Source organism: Callorhinchus milii, unplaced genomic scaffold (assembly GCF_018977255.1).
Source record: "Callorhinchus milii isolate IMCB2004 unplaced genomic scaffold, IMCB_Cmil_1.0 Scaffold8, whole genome shotgun sequence".
NCBI lineage: Eukaryota > Metazoa > Chordata > Chondrichthyes > Chimaeriformes > Callorhinchidae > Callorhinchus > Callorhinchus milii.
This window is the reverse complement of record NW_024704749.1, coordinates 23,202,661-23,219,524: the sequence shown is the minus strand read 5'-3', so window position 1 is coordinate 23,219,524 and position 16,864 is coordinate 23,202,661. Positions and strand designations below refer to the sequence as shown.

Sequence of the window (16,864 nt, the reverse complement as noted above, 5' to 3'; positions counted from 1 at the left end):
TCACAGCTTTATTCTCACATAGCTGTTGGGATGACTGTGCAACTTGATTCTTGCTTCAAGCAATAACCTATCCTCACTGTGCTCTCCTTTTGTCACAAGAAGTCTAAAGTTGGATTTCAGTAATCAAGGTGAATGATTGGAGGAATGCCTATCCATTTCCTTGCATTATCACTTTCCACAGCTGAAAGTTTTTGTAAAGTTTGCTACATTAGTGTTTAAGGATAATGTGTAAAAGCAAGGATGCAGAGGATCAATGAATGAGAGAAGAAGCTTGTTCAAAGTGAAATTTCCATGTTATTAAAAAGAAGGAACTTTATAACAAACATACGCGCACACAAAAACCTACCTCAATCTGGTCATACCAGGCCAAACGATTGATGGACAAATTATGCCCAATAAACAATTAATAGCCTGGTAGATAGAGGGGTTCATGGCACGTTTCAGTGTATAGCATACTGTATTTAATTGCCTGAATTTTCACTGTAAAAGAATGCACCATCACTGACATTTGGTATCAAATTAGCAGAGTAATATTAGAAAGGGCAGTAAACATTCAAGTTAATAATAAAGCAGTTTATTTCCAATATCTTAACCTATGCGGATTGTATTCACCATATTACTATATTAAAATACAATGAAATTTGAAAAATGATCAATACAATTATTTTAATGTACAAACTTTTAGTTATCAGAGCACATAAATCAGCTTCGCAATATCTTGCTAGCATGGAAAACAAAGGAAAAAAAAGGCAGCCCCTTTAGACCACTTTATTCAATTTAGCCATTTAAAATATTTGATAGAATAGTTGAAATTCTACATCTTGAACATTGCCTAGTTACAGGCCATTGTGTGCACTGTATTTTAAGAAAAGTTTATTCGGGATGAGGGGTTGGGATGGGATGGGGGAATATTTTAAAGGAAGTAGGGTGTTGTCGTTCTAGGTGGAATTACACGCTCTGAATCTGGAACTGCACGAAACAACTTTGGCTCCCTTGAATTTACATTGTTGAAGACCATGATTGAGGCGATATTTCCACAGCGGTAACAGTAGTTTGGAGCAGACCAGACAGTCACCAACTTCTCATCGAACATGAATTTATATCCTTCATGTACTAGTTGATGTGCTCGACAGATCAGTTTCAAGTTGTTGATGTGAACAAACTAGAGAAGAAAAGAGAAACATTTACAAGGCAATCAATCTCAGGGTGAACTGATGTTCAGTTGCAATTTTGGTTCAGTGAACAGTGTGTACTGATAGCTACCCTTTTGCGTTCACTCTCTACTCATATGAAATGTACAGCAGTCTAATGTTATACAGACCCCCAACCCCACCAGACTTAATGTACTGAGACACATAGTGCAACAATTTACCTCATTGGTAACTTTGGCCCCAAAGAGCCAGCCTGCTCCACGAGGACTGATGGCCCAGGTGTCTACGTCCTCAGGATCGGACCAAACCAGGTCACAGAACGCTCCTTTGTGTGGGATCTCCTGGTTACGCTCGATGGTTCGGATTTGATCGAGAGTCTTGATGTCAGGAGAAAGCCCCCCGTGCACACACAGGATCTGCTCGTCTATCAACTAGTGAGACAACAAATAGGAAGAGCTTCAATTAGAACAGCTCTTGAAAGAGCTATCCAAATTAATCCCACTCCTCCACTCTCTCCCCACAGCCTTGCGAATTTGTCCTCCACAAATATCTATCCACTTCTCTCTTGAAAGTTGTTATCGAATCTGCTTCCACCACCCTGTCAGGCAATACATTCCAGATCCAAACAACTCGCTGCGTGAAGAAATTTCTCATCTCCACTCTGGTTCTTTTGACAAATATCTTAAATCAGTGCCCTCTGGTTACTGACCCACCCGCCAGTGGTGACAGTTTCTCCCTGTTCACTCTATTAAATTCCCCTCATAATTTTGAACAACCCCATTAAATCTCCCTTTAATCTTCTCTGCTCAAGGAGAACAACCCTAGCTTCATCAGCATCCAAGGCTGCACTCTCCACCTCTCAAAGCCAGTCAGGAACCTCGGCGTTTTGTTCGACCCTGAGCTGTCCTTTCTCCCTCACATCCGCACTACAACTGGCACCGCCTTCCATCACCTCCGGAATATCGCCAGATTACGGCACTACCTCACCCCTCACGCCGCTGAAACCCTGGTCCACGCCTTTGTCACCTCAAGGCTGGACTATGGGAACTCTCTCCTCGCCGGCCTTCCCGCCACCTCCCTCCACACTGCAGGTCATTCAGAACTCTGCAGCTCGTGTACTGTCCCGCACCAGGCTTCGCGACCACATCACTCCCACCCTCGCTCGCCTCCACTGGCTCCCCATCCCCCAGAGGATTGATTTCAAGATCCTCATCCTCACCTACAAGGCCATTCACGGCCTTGCTCCCTCCTACCTCTCCAACCTACTATCCCCCTACCTACCTGCCCGTACCCTCCGTTCCTCTGGCTCTGGTCTGCTCCACGTCCCCCGCCCCAACCGCCCTACCATCGGTGGTCGGGCCTTCAGCCTCTCAGCCCCAGGCTCTGGAACTCCATCCCCCAGTGCCTTCGCCTTGCTTCCTCCCTTTCCTCCTTCAAGGCCGGTCTAAAAACCTTTCTCTTTGACCGTGCCTTCAGCTCCCCTCTCGACTCTCTTCCCCCTCCTCGCTCCCTCCCTTCCCTCCCCTCACCCTGACCATTTCCCCCTCCTTGCTCCCTCCCTTCCCTCACCCTGACCATTTCCCCCTCCTTGCTCCCTCCCTTCCCTCACCCTGACCATTTCCCCCCTCCTCGCTCCCTCCCTTCCCTCCCCTCACCCTGACCATTTCCCCCCTGCTCGGGTCATGACCCAACTGTGCAGCGCCTTGGGACGTCCTCCTGACGTGAAAGGCGCTCTATAAATGGAATCTTGTTGTTGTTGTTGTTGTTGTCTCTCCACATAACTCAAGTCCCTCATTCCTGGTACCATCCTGGTAATTCTGCTTTGCACCATCTCCAAGGCCTTGATATCCTTCCTAAAGGGTGGTGCCCAGAACTGAGGTCTAATCAGTATTTTATAAAGGTTCATCATAACCTCCTTACTTTTGTATTGAATGCCCCTGTTCATAAAGCAACCTGTATGCTTTTTTAACAGCTTTATCTACCTTTCCTGCCACCTTCAAAGATTTGCTTATGTGAACCCCCAGGTCTCTCTGCACCTCTTTTAAGATTGTACCATCTATCTTATATTGCCTCTGCTCATTCTTCCTCCCAAAATGCATCACTTTGCATTTCTCTGCATTAAATTTCATCTGCCACGTGTCTGCCCATTTCAACAACAACAAAATTACATTTGTAAAGAGGACACGGGCTGCAGAGTTCTGGATGATCTGCAGCCTGTGGAGGGAGGAGTTGGGGAGGCCGACAAGCAATGAGTTTGCATCGTCAGCAGTCTGTCTATGTCCTCTTGCCGTCTGCTACTATCCTCCTCACAGTTTACTACTTTTCCCAGCTTTGTATCATCTGCAAACTTGGAAATTGTGCTCCCTATACCCAGATCATTTATATATATTTAACAAAAAGCAGTGGTCCTAATGCCGACCCCTGGAGGAAACCGCTGCACACTTCCCGCCAATCAGAAAAACAACAGTTCACCATTACTGCTTGCTGCCTCCCAGACATTTTTGTATCCATGCTGCAACTGTCCCTTTAATACCATGGGCTTCAATTTTGCTAACAAGTCTAATATGTGGCACTTTATCAAACGCCTTTTGAAAATCTATATATACTACATCAACTGCACTAACTTCAACCACCCCTTCCATCACTTCTTCAAAAAAATCTGGTTTGTCAGACATGATTTGCCTTTAACAAATATTAACCCATATTTTCCAAGTAAAAATTTATTTTGTCCCGGATTATCGTCTCTAGAAGTTACCCCACAACTGACTTTAAGATGACTGGCCTGTAGTTCCCGGATTTATTCTTCTCTTCCTTCTTGTTCAGGGGAGTAACATTTGCAACCTTCCAGTCCTCTGGCACCACCCCAGTGTTGAAGGAGGACTGAAAGACTGTGGCCAGAGCCACTGCTATTTCCACCCTAACTTACCTCATTATTTTAGGATGCATCCCGTCGGGACCGGGTCACTTATCTACCTTGAGCACTGTCAACTTGTTTAGTACCTTCTCTCTGTTTATTTTTATCCTATCCAATTTCTCTACCCTCTCCTCCGTTACTGTGGTATTGGCTGCATCCTCTTCTTTAGTGAAAACAGAAGCAAAGTATTCATTCAGTACTTCAGCCTCCACAAGATTTCCTTTTTGGTCCCTAATCGGCCCCACCTTTCCTTTGTTTTACCCTTTATATGCTTATAAAATACCTTAGGGTTTCCTTTTATGTTACCCATTAATCTTTTCTCATACAATCTCTTTGCCCCTCTTAATTCCTTTTTTAGTTCTCCTTTGCACTTTTTATATTCTGTTTGATTATCTTCTGTATTTTTGACCTATCATTAGCCTCTTTTTTTTGTTTCATTTTAATCCCAATTTCCTTACTCATCCAGGGAGCTTTTGATGCCCTACCAACAACAACAACATTACATTTATTGAGTGCCTTTCGCGTCGGGAGGACGTCCCATTCACCTTCATGCAAATGCATTTGTTCTGTCCCCGAACTATCTCCCCCTTGAAGGCTTCCCACTTCAGTGATCTAGAAGGCTTCTAGATCACTAAAGCTCATTCCAAAAAAAAGGTTTTAGTTTTAGCAACACGCGCAATCCACATATAGTCAGCCCAACAAACTAAAAAAAAGATAAATGAATCATCTGTTAAACTCACCGTCTAAATCAACCATTCCCGAACAAAGCATGGACTACATCAAGGTCTAAGTCTCTCAACATATCCTGTCTGACTCCTATCCAACCTCTAGACTCAGTGAAACACGCTGAGGTTCCCATTATTGCCTTTCGACCTAGACTGAGTGACGTGGCAACAACAAATTACATTTACACATTGCCTTTCAGGAGGACATCCCAAAGGCACTGGACAGTCAGGGATTTGGACCCGAGCTGGGGGTTGGGATCAGTGGGGGTGGAGGACAGGGAGGATGGGGGTATTCCACAAGCAATGGTAGCTCCTGCACAACTCATGGGTATGTGAAAGACCCCCTCCCCTCTCGTTCGCTGTTGAACATCACAAATATCTACAATGGCGTCATACGAGCGTGTATTATTATTATGTACTTACAGCTGCTACTGTTAGCATGTCAAAGACTTTGGTACAGTATCGCCAAGCATTAGCATTTCCATATTTTGTTTGACATTCATCTGTTTAAAACAAAATACAAGTTTACTTGAACACATTAGGGTCAAAATACAATAACTGAACAAAATGTGTTTAAACCGTTATTGGTTGATCAATGCCAATTCCTTATCAAAATCCCCCTTCACAGGTCGTGTGTTTTTCACCTTACAGCTTACCGTAGAACCCGTAGACCTGTGTGATCTGTCTGCTTTCATGATTTCCTCGAAGGAGTGTGATACGGTCAGGCCATTTTGCCTTTAACGCGAGAAGGTAGGTGAAAGTTTCAAGGCTGTAATATCCTCGGTCAACAAAATCACCCTGTTATGGTTACAAGAACACAGAGTTGAATTTTTTTTGAAAAATAACAGTAAGCTGAATAATAGTAATCCTTGCATTTGATATAGTGCTTTTCACGTCTTCTAGACGCCTCAAAGCCCATCATACAATATACTGTAAAGTGAATTGACTGTATAATTGTGGGCGAAACGCGGCAGCCAATTGCGCTCAGCAGTGTCCCACAAACAGTCGTGGATTGAGTGCACAAATTTTTTTTTTAAGAGACTGTTATCAATCAACTAACAACTGGGTTCCTTCTTACTGCTATGGTAAACAGAGGCATGTGGAGTAAGGGAATTTGCCCAACATTTCACCCTGCCGGGAATAGAACCCAGGTCTCTCACTTGCGAGGCAAATACAACCACATCTACAAAGCTCAGCACCTTACAGTGTTGCTTGCCTGCCAGAAATACATGGGACTGAAAGCAGTTAACTCCTGCAGAACTACAAAATCAATGATCAGACAAGAATATCGTCAAGCAGCTTCTCTTTAAACCTCAGTTTCAGAGTGTAATATCAGACAGTCTCATACTGCCACAAGTTACCCACGGGAACTGACCTATACAGGAGGTAGGATTGACTAACACTGAGATCACAAATCAATGTGCAAATAGGTCCGAACTTTTGTAGTAAAGATGGAGTGAAGTTTACTAACCAGGCTGGAAGGAAAACACTATTTATAGCACGGGTTTCAATCACATTCAGGGAAATAGTATTTTTTTTAAAAAATACACCCACAGATACAGTCGAATATGTTACAAAGATATCTTACAAAAAAAACTTACCATAAATATGTAGTTTGTGTCAGGAACTTGACCCCCAGTTCTGAACAGCTCACCCAAGTCATAAAACTGCAAAGACATCAAAAGGTGTAGGTTATGCTATGAATTGAATACAAACCCTTTTATAAAACAAAGCTAATCTATTTTAAAACTTGCATCTTTACAGCTGATAATCAATCAAAACATCGCAAAGTACAAAAGAAATAATTACCATTGCAAACAGTGATTTTATTTTAAGACCAATACAGCATTTTGCAGTTTGTATAATACTACAACTGCAGATGTTTGAAATAATAGTGTTTTTGAGCAACAAAAGCACTATAAACTTTCTATACGACAAATTGGGGGAATGTGCATTATGCAGTTCATAAACAGTTATTAAAAACAGTTATCAATCTTGGTCACTTATTTCAAGTTATTTTGGAACATGAGAATAGATGTGAAACTAACCATTTGAGGAGTACAAGATATAAAATCTCAAAGCTTGCAGTACAGTATTTATATTCATTTCCGTTAAACTTGATACATGACAAAGACAATTTGATTATTACTTTTCACACTATATTCAAGTGTAGGATAGTACTTTGGTAAAGCAAAAAGCTCATTTCAAAATACAAGCTGAAAAAACTACTTTAATCCATAAATAACTAATGTAACTGAAAAAGTAAATGTCAGGCATTTGTAAGTATATTTCACCATTATTTCTTCAGTGAAGTAGTAATATCTTGGTGATGAGACAAATTTAGGGGACGACGGGGCAAACCTTTGGACATCACAAACTAAGGACAAAATAAATGTGTCAGCCTTATTTAACCCTTGATGAAACCACTTAAATTCTGCTTGGGAATATTTACAGTTACTTGCCACTAAATTAGTGGTGTTCGGTCTCTCACATTCGCAGGCCCTCAGGCATTCATATAGGTAAGAATGGTCACTAGATTTCACAGACTGCAGTTTTCAGAGCAAATACTACTAATCTGGCTCAGAAATAGCCCAGAACGAAGTTCAAACCAAGAACCTCCCTCATCTCTGCAATATAATTAATTATCCTCTGACTCATTGGGAAGATTTATCTTAAGTGCGTTTGCCCTTCGTGCCTACATATGCTGCTTTTCCCTCACCCCTATTAAAAAGGCTAGCAGGCACCATAGGAATCTCAGCTCAGAATTTACTGCTCATGGAAAAATTCCATACAGAGCAATTGATAGCTGGAAGTAGACTATGCAACAAGAAATGGCAATAACAATTCAAATTATTTATGGATCACTCTAAGACTTGCAATGGTTGTGTAGGGATTGGTTAAAAACACTGAAGTATATGTATCAGAAGCAAAGTTTACATTCAATCTCCAAAATATCACTTTAAGTTCAGACTCGAGCTGGAGCATCGGTCCTGCAACTGTCCAATGCATCAAGTGCAAATCACTGGTGTGTGAACCTATGTCATCCATCAGTGGGCTATACAGTATTCAACTATACAGTAGTATCAATACAGTACAGTATTATTATTATTATAGTATCAAATCAATCTCAACTGCACAACACATGCATGTAAGTGTCAGTGGATAGCAATGAGAATAATAGAATGGATGCCTGGACCCCTCAAATACCAAGGACACTGAGGCCAATTGCAACAATTCGAGTAAGGACCCAAACACAAACACTCTGACCTAAACTCCAAAATTAGGTCACACCTCCAGAAGAGGGAGGGACGGGGAGAAATAAAGTACTTGTTACCTGTCCATGTATGTCCCCACAAACTGTAACTGGCGTAGAAACTGGCTGCACATTGGACTCTTCCAACAGCAAGTCACACACGTAGTCACATAATCGCTAGAAAATGAACAGAAACTTAAAATCAGCATCTCAGTGCAGTGTTTTGAAAGCTTCCTTGGGTGTGCAAACTACAACCACATTAAAAGCAAAACACAGGACTCAAAGCAGTTTGCAGAGAAAAAAAAGCTCCTGATAGATATTTTGGAGACCAACAAAATTGTGATTCTTTTTGGGGAAGATAAGGGGTGGGGGAGAGAGGTTCCTCAACTGCACATTAAGAGTTTGAAAGCCAGATGTTATAAAACATTTACCGACAATAAGAGTGAATCAGAGATTGCTGCTCATTAAAAAAACACTGGTTAAAAGAAGATCGAGGTTACAACAACAATTTGCACCTATACAGAGCCCTTCATGCAGGGTAGTGTCTGGGCGCTTAAATTACAGTTACAGAGCAAGATTTCGCCTACAAAACATAGTCTTGTATATTCTGTGAAGCGCTTTGGGGCGTCTTGAAGACGTGACAATGACGCGATATCAAATGCAGGGATTATTATTAATTATTGTTATTACAGTTGGGAGTACAAGTGCAGGAAGGACCCGGGGAGGGAGGGGGTGGAGATGGGGTGAGATGAGATGAAGAGAGGGTTTGACAAGTGGTACAAACGGAGCAGGAAGCGGGAGAGGCTGCTCACAGTGACAGGTCCGCTCGACAGACCGACCCAACAGCATCGCCTTGGGTTTGGAGTCGGCTAGAGAGGCCCCCTGACCCCACCCCGGCCCGGCCCTGACCCGCCGGTCACCGCTGCTGTACGGAGGCTTGGCTGGAAGATACTGAAGCCGCTGCAGACGCTGAAGGCCCGGAACTAAGGGGAGGCGCGGAGTGAGAGAGAGAAACACCTCAGGTTGGAGCCATTTTCCCGGGGCTGCGGAGCGGGGTGAGGAGAGAGAGAGAGAGCGCGCGAGTGGGGCCTTCAGGTCGTTCTCACCTTCAGGTCGTTCTCCGGGAGGTACTTGCACTGTCGGGCGATCTCCACGTACTTCTCCAGGTCCAGGGGCGCCATTTTGGGACTGGGGTTTTTTTTTCGCCCCCGAGACCGAGCCTGAGCTGAGGCCCCGGTGACGAGTTTCCGCTCGTCTCTGGAGCGGAGCGAAGAGTCCCGGGGAATGGCGCGCGCGTGAGGCCTGACCTTCACACTCTCGAGAGGGAGGGGAAGAAAGAAAGAAGCCGCCTCCCCCGGTCTCCCGCCCGCCGCCTCTCCTCCCGGTGCCTCGCCAAAGGCTCGAGCCGCTCCGCGTCCTCCCGCCCGCCCTGTGGCTCCTGATTGGCGGCTGAGCCACAGCGTGAGGCGACACCCGTGTGTGTGGGTGGGGGGGGCATTGCGGTTCCCATAGCAACGGGAGGGGGCGGTTGCTATAGCAACAGGTGGGGGAGGGGGGGGGGGGGCTGTGAGCGGCCTGTGCTTCTTCCTGCAGCCTGAGCCTAATACTCCCTGCAGTTAGGTAAGCAATTCCTCTCTTGTTTACCGGGTAGTAAGCAGGAAGTTGGTTATAATAATCCCCCCCTTCCCCCCCACAAACTGTATAATAATCTGGTCACTCAATCCACCTCTGTTTGTGGGATCGCCACTGTGCGCGATTGGCTGTGCCGGGTTTCGCCCACGAAACGCACAGTCACTACACTTTGCGGTCTATTCCGTGAAGCGCTCTGTGACGTCTCAACAACGTGATGTGACGAGGCGCTGCATCAAACGCCAGGACGCGCCCCTCCAGGGAGGGAGAGCGAGAGAGGGGGAGAGCGCGAGCGCATTCCGGTCCAACAATCTGTCTCTGGGATTCCCTTGTGCTGGTGGGAATGCACAGAGATCTCAGTTTGGGTTTGGATGCTCTTAAGCGACGGTGATGGGTTTCCACCTGTGTCAGACGCCAAAAACAAATACCGTAAGAGGAGTCGTCCTCTCCTTCAAACCCTGCCTTCCCGCTGCTGCTGCTGTTGTCAAATAAATCGTGGCGTTTTCCCTCCTGGTTTCTGTTTCTCCTCATCGTCCCGACATCTACTTTCATCAGTCTCCCATCACTTCCTCTTACAACAAGGTGTGGCCTGTCTCAGGATCTCGCCCCCGGGGTCAGATTGTTAAAACGCTCTCAAGATGTTTTATTTTACATGAAAGAGTCTGCTTAAGTACAATTATCTGTGAAACACTTTCAGACTTTTCAATATTCTTGGTTGATCTTAGCATATAGGTTGGGGTGCTTCCAAGATGCTGTGCCATGGAGTAACTTGTGGCTTTAAAAATATATTTGACTGTGTTTCAACGTGATAACGTGCTGTATCAAATGTAGGATTATTATTACATTATTGTGAAGGACCTGCTATTTATACAGAATGTGTTTTCTGTAAGTTTAGATGATTCAAAACTTGCTGACTTTATTCCAGATTTATTGGGAAGAGGTGATGGAGTTGATAGCAGTCTTAGAACCGGAGGAATGTCCCCAGAAAGCAATATGGTAGGTGGTCTGAAACAATGTGGTTGTCCTCCATCAACTCCACAATGAATATTGTTTAAGAGGATGGACCATTTGTTTGAGAAACTGAAACAAAGCATCCCACATCTCCATCACTAGCACAGCTCATTTTAAAGGGGAAGGAAGCTTCATGCTTTTTGGGGAGTTGGAGAAAAGATTCTTAAAGAGTTTATTTGGGGAGAAATTCAGCAGAACAGCTGATTTTGATAGCTCTCAGGGATGATTACTGCCCATATGCTGGGAATATCTATGATACAATCCCATTGTTTGAAGATTGTTTGCTTGTACGTAACATCACTGACTTCTCACAAACTTCTTGCTATTTGTGCCCTCTGTAGGTACACTCTTGTACCGAAAGGAGAGAACCCAGGAGTTCGAGTTGGACATACTCTCACAGTCGCTCTGCACAGTTCTGGGAAAGGGAAGGTCATTATAGTGGGAGGTGCAAACCCTAATGGCAGCTTCTCTGATGCCCACATCTTGGAGCTGGGTAAGAACTCCACAAATTAATCATGTTAACTAAGGCAGATTTCATAATAGTACAATCTTTCTTAAGTAAAATGATCTCTTATGTACGAAACCCTCATACATGCATTCATCACCTCAAGGCTCGATTACGGAATCTCCCTCCTTGTCGGCCTCTCCAACTCTTCCCTCCACAAGCTGCAGATTATCCCGAACTCTGCAGCTTATGTGCTCTCCCACACCATCACCCCTAACCTCGCCAGGCTCCATTGGCTCCCCATCCCTCAGAGGATAGAATTCAAAATCCTCACTTTCAAGGCTCTCCACGGCGTTGCTCCCTCCTACATCTCTGACCTGCTGACCCCCTATCAACCTGTCCGCTCAGCAGGCTCCACCCTGCTCCGTGACTCCCGCCTGATACGCCCTACCATTGGCAGCCAGGCTTTCAGCCTCTCTGCTCCGACCCCTGGAACTTCATCCCACAGTTCACCTTGCTCCCTCCCTTGCTTTATTCAAGGCACAATTCAAGATCCTCCTTTTCGACCATGCCTTCTGCTGCATTCCTATCTCTCTGCCCTCGCTCACTCCAACCCTGACCTCCGCCTAAGCTTGGGTCTGATCCCCAACTGTTCAGCGCCTTAATTTTGTTATTATTTGTTTGCATGGAATGTTGCCGGTCATTTTTCAGTGATTTCTGAACTATTCTTTAGGAAGGATGTCAAGGCATTGGAGAGGGTGCAAAGGAGATTTACCAAGATGGTACCAGGAATGAGGGACTTCAGTTATCAGGAGAGGCTAGAGAAGCTAGGATTATTCTCCTTGGACCAGAGAAGGTTAAGACGAGACTTAATAGAAGTTTTCAAAATTATGAGGGGATTTGATCGGGTGAACAAGGAGAAACTAATTCCCCTGGCGGGTGGGTCAGTAACTCGAGGATACTGATTTAAAATAATTGTTAAAAGAAACAGGAGAGGTAAGGAGAAATGTTTTCACACATCGAGTTGTTCGGATCTGGAATGCATTGCCTGAAAGGGTGGTGGAAGCTGATTACATAACAACTTTTAAGAGAGAAGTAGATAATTATTTGGGGAGGATAAGTTTGCAGGGCTATGGGGAGAGCGTGGGCGAGTGGAATTGAATTGGATAGCTCTTTTCAAAGAGCCGGTACAGACATACGATGGGCCGAAATTACTAATTCTATGATTATATCTTGTGCCCTGAGCAGAGAGAGAGAGCAAGTACTGCACTGGCCCTATGTGCAAAACAAACCAAAACCCATTTGCTTGACTGGGCTCACTTTCTCTAAAAGGGAAGCTTACTGTAATTATACTTCTGTGCTGTATAATTCTATAATGCTTGATTCTCCCTTCCTACTTACTCAGTGCTCACAATAATGTTTGATATGTGCTTTGAGAAGTTCATGCTGTGTGAAAGGTGCTGTATAAATTTAAATTCCTATTGCCAATGGTGTGGTCAGAACACATCTGGAACATGTAGCATTAATCTTAGCATGTCCCAATGAGTTGTTGTGTGAATCTCAGCAAAGAACAGTATGGTTCCTGGTTTGTGTTAAACTCCTGTCATTTACTTCTAGATTACCTCCTGCTTATTAACCCCTGAGTGAACATTTGCTGATTTTTTTTTGCTCCTCTTCTCACATAGACACGCTTGAGTGGAACATCCCAGAATGGGAGGGGCTGTTGCCACGTTACGAGCATTGCACCTTTATTCCCGCAAACAGATCTGACAATCTGTGGCTGTTTGGTGGCGCAGATCAATGTGGAAACAGGAACTGCGTTCAAGTTTTGAACTTTGGTAAAGTTACATTTCACGACCAATTTCCGTACCTCGCTGATGTCCTTCTGTCATTCACAAGCTCGGTCAGAGAAAGGACAAGAAAACTTTGACATCCAAGTGCTCCTTTGATTTGGTCATGTAGCTTAGTGGTCGGGGCATTTGCCTCACAAGCGAGTGGACCTGGGTTCGATTCCTGGGCAAGGCAAAATGTTGGACAAGTTTCCTTACTCCACACGCCTGTTTACCTAACAGTAAGTAGGAACCAGTTGTTAGTGGATTGGCAGATCGCTTTTCCGGGTGTAATAATCCCTTTTTATAAAAAAAATTTTGTCACTCAATCCACGACTGTTTGTGGGGCATTAATGGCTGCTGTGTTTCACCCACAAAATATAGTCAATTCACTTTACAGCATATTCTGTAAAGTGCTTTAAGACGCCTCGAAGACGTGATAAGGCGCTATATTATATGCAAGGATTATTATTATTACTTGCAGGCCTGTCCTTACCTCCAAATTCTGCTGTCTTTTGTATTTCTTGTAAATCAAGTAACCATGGTAATTTATTGTAAAATAACCGGTGGTTGAATTTCTTTTTAATGAATCAGAGACGGGAGCTTGGAGAAGCCCGGCAGTGAGTGGGACTCCCCCAACTCCACGGACATTTCACAGCTCCACTGCAGCTATCGGAGACTGCCTGTATGTTTTTGGTGGGGGAGACAAAGGAGCAGAGCCTGTACAAGACACCCAACTGCATGTATTTGATACAAGTACGCACAACTCTTTTACCTCATGAGAGATTTTGTTAGGTACAGGAGGAGGAAGCTACTTGGCTTTTTGAGCCTGTTCTGCCATTTTATTAGGTCACGATTATGGCTGATCTTGTTCTGGGACAACGCAGTTCACATTCACGGTCGCCGATGGTGGAGCGGAGGAATTGTGGGACCTGGAGGAGGCCAGACCCAGTAGAGCAGAGGCAGCTACCTGCTGTGGGATTAGAGATAGGGCTGCCAAGGAATGGAGGGATTTAAACACTAGAGTGAGGATCTTGAAGTCGATCCTCTCTGAGATGGAGCCAGTGGAATTTGGCAAGGTCTGGAGTAATCGGGGTATGGAGTTTGGTGCAGGTGGCGGAGTTTTGAATGAACTGGATTTTGTGAATACTGGAGGAGGAGAGACCGGTGAAGGGCGTTAAAGTAGTCCAGCCAAGGTGACAAAGGCATGGACAAGGGACAAAAGCATGGCAATAAGATCTGTACTTTGATTTTACTGGTGAAAAATCCTATCCACCTCCTCCAAACCAACCGCTTCTATGCACTGCCCACAGTTGAACCTTTCCCCTGTCTGTCCCACACTCTGAGGCTAATTAATTGTAACGCTCCATTTGCTGTTCCCGCTGAGATCAGCTGATTTCTTACTGGTTAACGAGTGGGGGATTTCACTGTACTTTACGTAAAGAGTACTGAAGACTAAAGGGGTTGCTTGCAAAACACAGTCAATAGCGTATCCTGTGAAACGCTTGGAGACATCCTTCTGGCGTAAAAGGTGCTGTATCAAATGTAGGATTACGAAATGTATCAATTATAAAGTATTAATGCACTGAATTTCTAAAGCCTCACTCAGTTGGTCTCAGCCATCAACAGAAGGAAAGAGCCCAACTCCACGGCATGGTCATGTGATGGTGGCTGTTGGTAGCAAGTTATTTGTCCATGGAGGATTAGCGGGGGTCAAGTTTCTCAATGACATGTACAGTCTCAACACAGGTAGGTCCTGAATAAGAAATTATTTTATTTCTCACATAATTGATAAATATGAATGGAAATGTGTTGCACCAGACATTATTTAGTGTGTATTTTGCGCCTTCAGTTACCATGAAATGGGAAAAGCTGAAAGTGAAGGGAGATGTCCCAGCTGGGTGTGCTGCTCATTCGTCTGTTTCCTTGGGAAAGTACATTTACATCTTTGGCGGAATGGACACTACAGGAGCACTGAACAGCATGTACAAGTACCACATCGGTAAGTGCTTCCCATTGGTTGTGAATCACGAGGAAGCACACCCAGCAGCATTGGTCTGACATTTCAGAACTCCACCACCATTCACAGTAAGCCTTCAATCAAATAAATATAAATTATTTTCCTCATTAAACTGATAGTTGTACATTAGCCAGCTTAGAACCCTATCTTGGACTTTTCTATACTGTACTTAATATGAAGTAACATTTTTTTCCCAATTCACACAGAAAGACGTTGCTGGATGCTATTAAAGTTTGACTCCAGCCTGCCTCCCAGGAGCCTGGATCATGCCATGTGTGTCTTACCCTGGAAAGTCAGGACAGAAGCAGCAAGCAGGCCTTGTGAAACAATCAAAAATGACAAAGATACTGCGAAGGGAGAAGTGGCTGAGGAATCTTTGAGGCCTGATCAGCACTGCAAGAGTGAAAGAGATACCCCGACAACTGTCCATGTCTGCTTGATATTTGGAGGGATGGACACTGGAGGGGAAATCTACAATGACTGCTATGTTACCCTGCTTGATGATCAGTGATACATTAGATCCTGATATATGTAGCACGGTGAGTTGGGTGTTTAAAAGTCAGGCTCTGGTTATAAAAACAACCACTAGTTTTGAGTTGTCAAGTCACCTCTGATGTCACTTCCAGCAGCTGGTCAGCAGTGACTGCTCTCTGGTGTTTCCTGCAACTGCAAGGGAGGCTGCTGATCCTGGCATGTCTTCTATAATATATTAAAAAATCCTTGCATTTAATATAGCGCTTTATCATATCTTCAAGACATCTCAAAGCACTTCACAGAATACTGTGAATCAACTGCACTTTGTGTGAGAAACCAGCAGCCAATTGCACACAGCCAGTTGTGGATTGAGTGACTTTTTTTTTAAAAGGTATTTATTACCCCTGGAAAAGTGATCCACCAATCAACTAACTGGGTTTCTACTTACTGCCCGCTAAACAAAGGTATGTGGCATAAGGAATCTTGCCCAACGTTTCACCTAGGTTCTCTCACTTGAGACAAATGCTCTAACCACTAAGCTACAGGACTCCAATGTTCTGAGCAAGTGCAGCATATTAAGGGAAGCAAGCCAATTGAGGCCAGCACTATAAATGAATCATTGCTATACCGAAGCCTGTTATAATGGGGTCCAATTGTAACTACTCACCCAAGACGTCCTATAAAACAGTGCATTTGTTTTCCATCGTCTGTCTAGCTTTAAGATATTTTAAACCATCATGGTCAGAAAATGGCTGCATTTAAAAGTTTACATGTGGACAAAAGGGCAGCGATGTCCAGCTCATTAAAACATTGTTTTTCATTGTTCATTATTTCTGATTTGGGAACTTTCTGTGTAATTGTTTTCACAGTTCTATCTTAAGTGCAATCAACCCAATTTGAATAAGTGCTATTCTGTTTTCAGTGTAGTAGGAGGAAAAAAAACAATCACAATTTTATTGAAATTCAGAAATTATAAATATTCATCCATTCATTTTCTTCATTTTTATTTATAAAATATCTGGGTACCGCATTACAAGCTTGAAGTTGAGTTTGCACATCTACAATTCAAATTGTACAGATGCCATTTAAAACTTGTGCATTAGGTAAAGGTTAGCACACACTGCACTGGTTACTATCTGGGAAAGACACTTTGCATAGCAGTGTGTAAGTTTAGAATAGTTTCCCCAAATACATGCACATTGATGGGTGGTAGGGATGTTCCAATTCCAAATGGGAGTAGATGCCATTTACATCTTGCAGTTTGGGCAACATGAGGCATATACTCACTATTTGCTGTACTGGTGGGAAACTTTTCCAAAAGACCAGGTCATCCTGCAGCTAAAATGTTACATTGCCCAATTCATTACATTCTTTCAACATTGTCACATATTAAAACTATCCTGGTTTAACAAG

The 16,864-nt window shown here is 43.8% G+C and overlaps 2 protein-coding genes across 5 annotated transcripts; one reads left to right on the top strand and one right to left on the bottom strand.

The window, feature by feature from the left end:
* Positions 1-552: 552 nt before the first annotated feature.
* Positions 553-9,424, bottom strand: ppp6c (protein phosphatase 6, catalytic subunit). Its single transcript, XM_007909523.2, has 7 exons — positions 9,150-9,424; positions 8,125-8,220; positions 6,392-6,457; positions 5,447-5,588; positions 5,214-5,293; positions 1,373-1,582; positions 553-1,162 (listed from the first exon to the last, which is right to left on the bottom strand). Exons 1-7 carry the CDS (start codon positions 9,222-9,224, stop codon positions 914-916), a joined length of 918 nt encoding a protein of 305 aa, XP_007907714.1. The 5' UTR covers positions 9,225-9,424; the 3' UTR covers positions 553-913.
* Positions 8,974-16,276, top strand: rabepk (Rab9 effector protein with kelch motifs). Of its 4 annotated transcripts, none has more exons than XM_007909525.2 (8): positions 8,974-9,065; positions 10,598-10,668; positions 11,025-11,176; positions 12,814-12,966; positions 13,552-13,713; positions 14,557-14,706; positions 14,810-14,959; positions 15,184-16,276. In XM_007909525.2, the coding sequence occupies exons 2-8, from the start codon at positions 10,616-10,618 to the stop codon at positions 15,486-15,488; spliced, it is 1,125 nt and encodes a 374-aa protein (XP_007907716.2). In that variant the 5' UTR covers positions 8,974-9,065; positions 10,598-10,615; the 3' UTR covers positions 15,489-16,276. The 4 variants fall into 4 exon arrangements, with proteins under 4 accessions (XP_007907716.2, XP_042193204.1, XP_007907715.2 ...); XM_042337270.1 differs by having other exon boundaries at positions 8,974-9,098; XM_007909524.2 differs by lacking the exon at positions 8,974-9,065 and adding an exon at positions 9,591-9,663.
* Positions 16,277-16,864: the final 588 nt, after the last annotated feature.

Coding starts and splice junctions, on each gene's coding strand:
- ppp6c (XM_007909523.2), bottom strand. CDS start 9,224: ATGGCGCCCCTGGACCTGGAGAAGTACGTGGAGATCGCCCGACAGTGC. Junction 5,294..5,446: donor ACAGGTCTACGGGTTCTACG/GTAAGCTGTAAG, acceptor TGTTTTAAACAG/ATGAATGTCAAACAAAATAT. Junction 1,163..1,372: donor GGGCCAAAGTTACCAATGAG/GTAAATTGTTGC, acceptor TTTCTTCTCTAG/TTTGTTCACATCAACAACTT.
- rabepk (XM_007909525.2), top strand. CDS start 10,616: ATGGAGTTGATAGCAGTCTTAGAACCGGAGGAATGTCCCCAGAAAGCA. Junction 11,177..12,813: donor TGCCCACATCTTGGAGCTGG/GTAAGAACTCCA, acceptor CTTCTCACATAG/ACACGCTTGAGTGGAACATC. Junction 12,967..13,551: donor CGTTCAAGTTTTGAACTTTG/GTAAAGTTACAT, acceptor TTAATGAATCAG/AGACGGGAGCTTGGAGAAGC.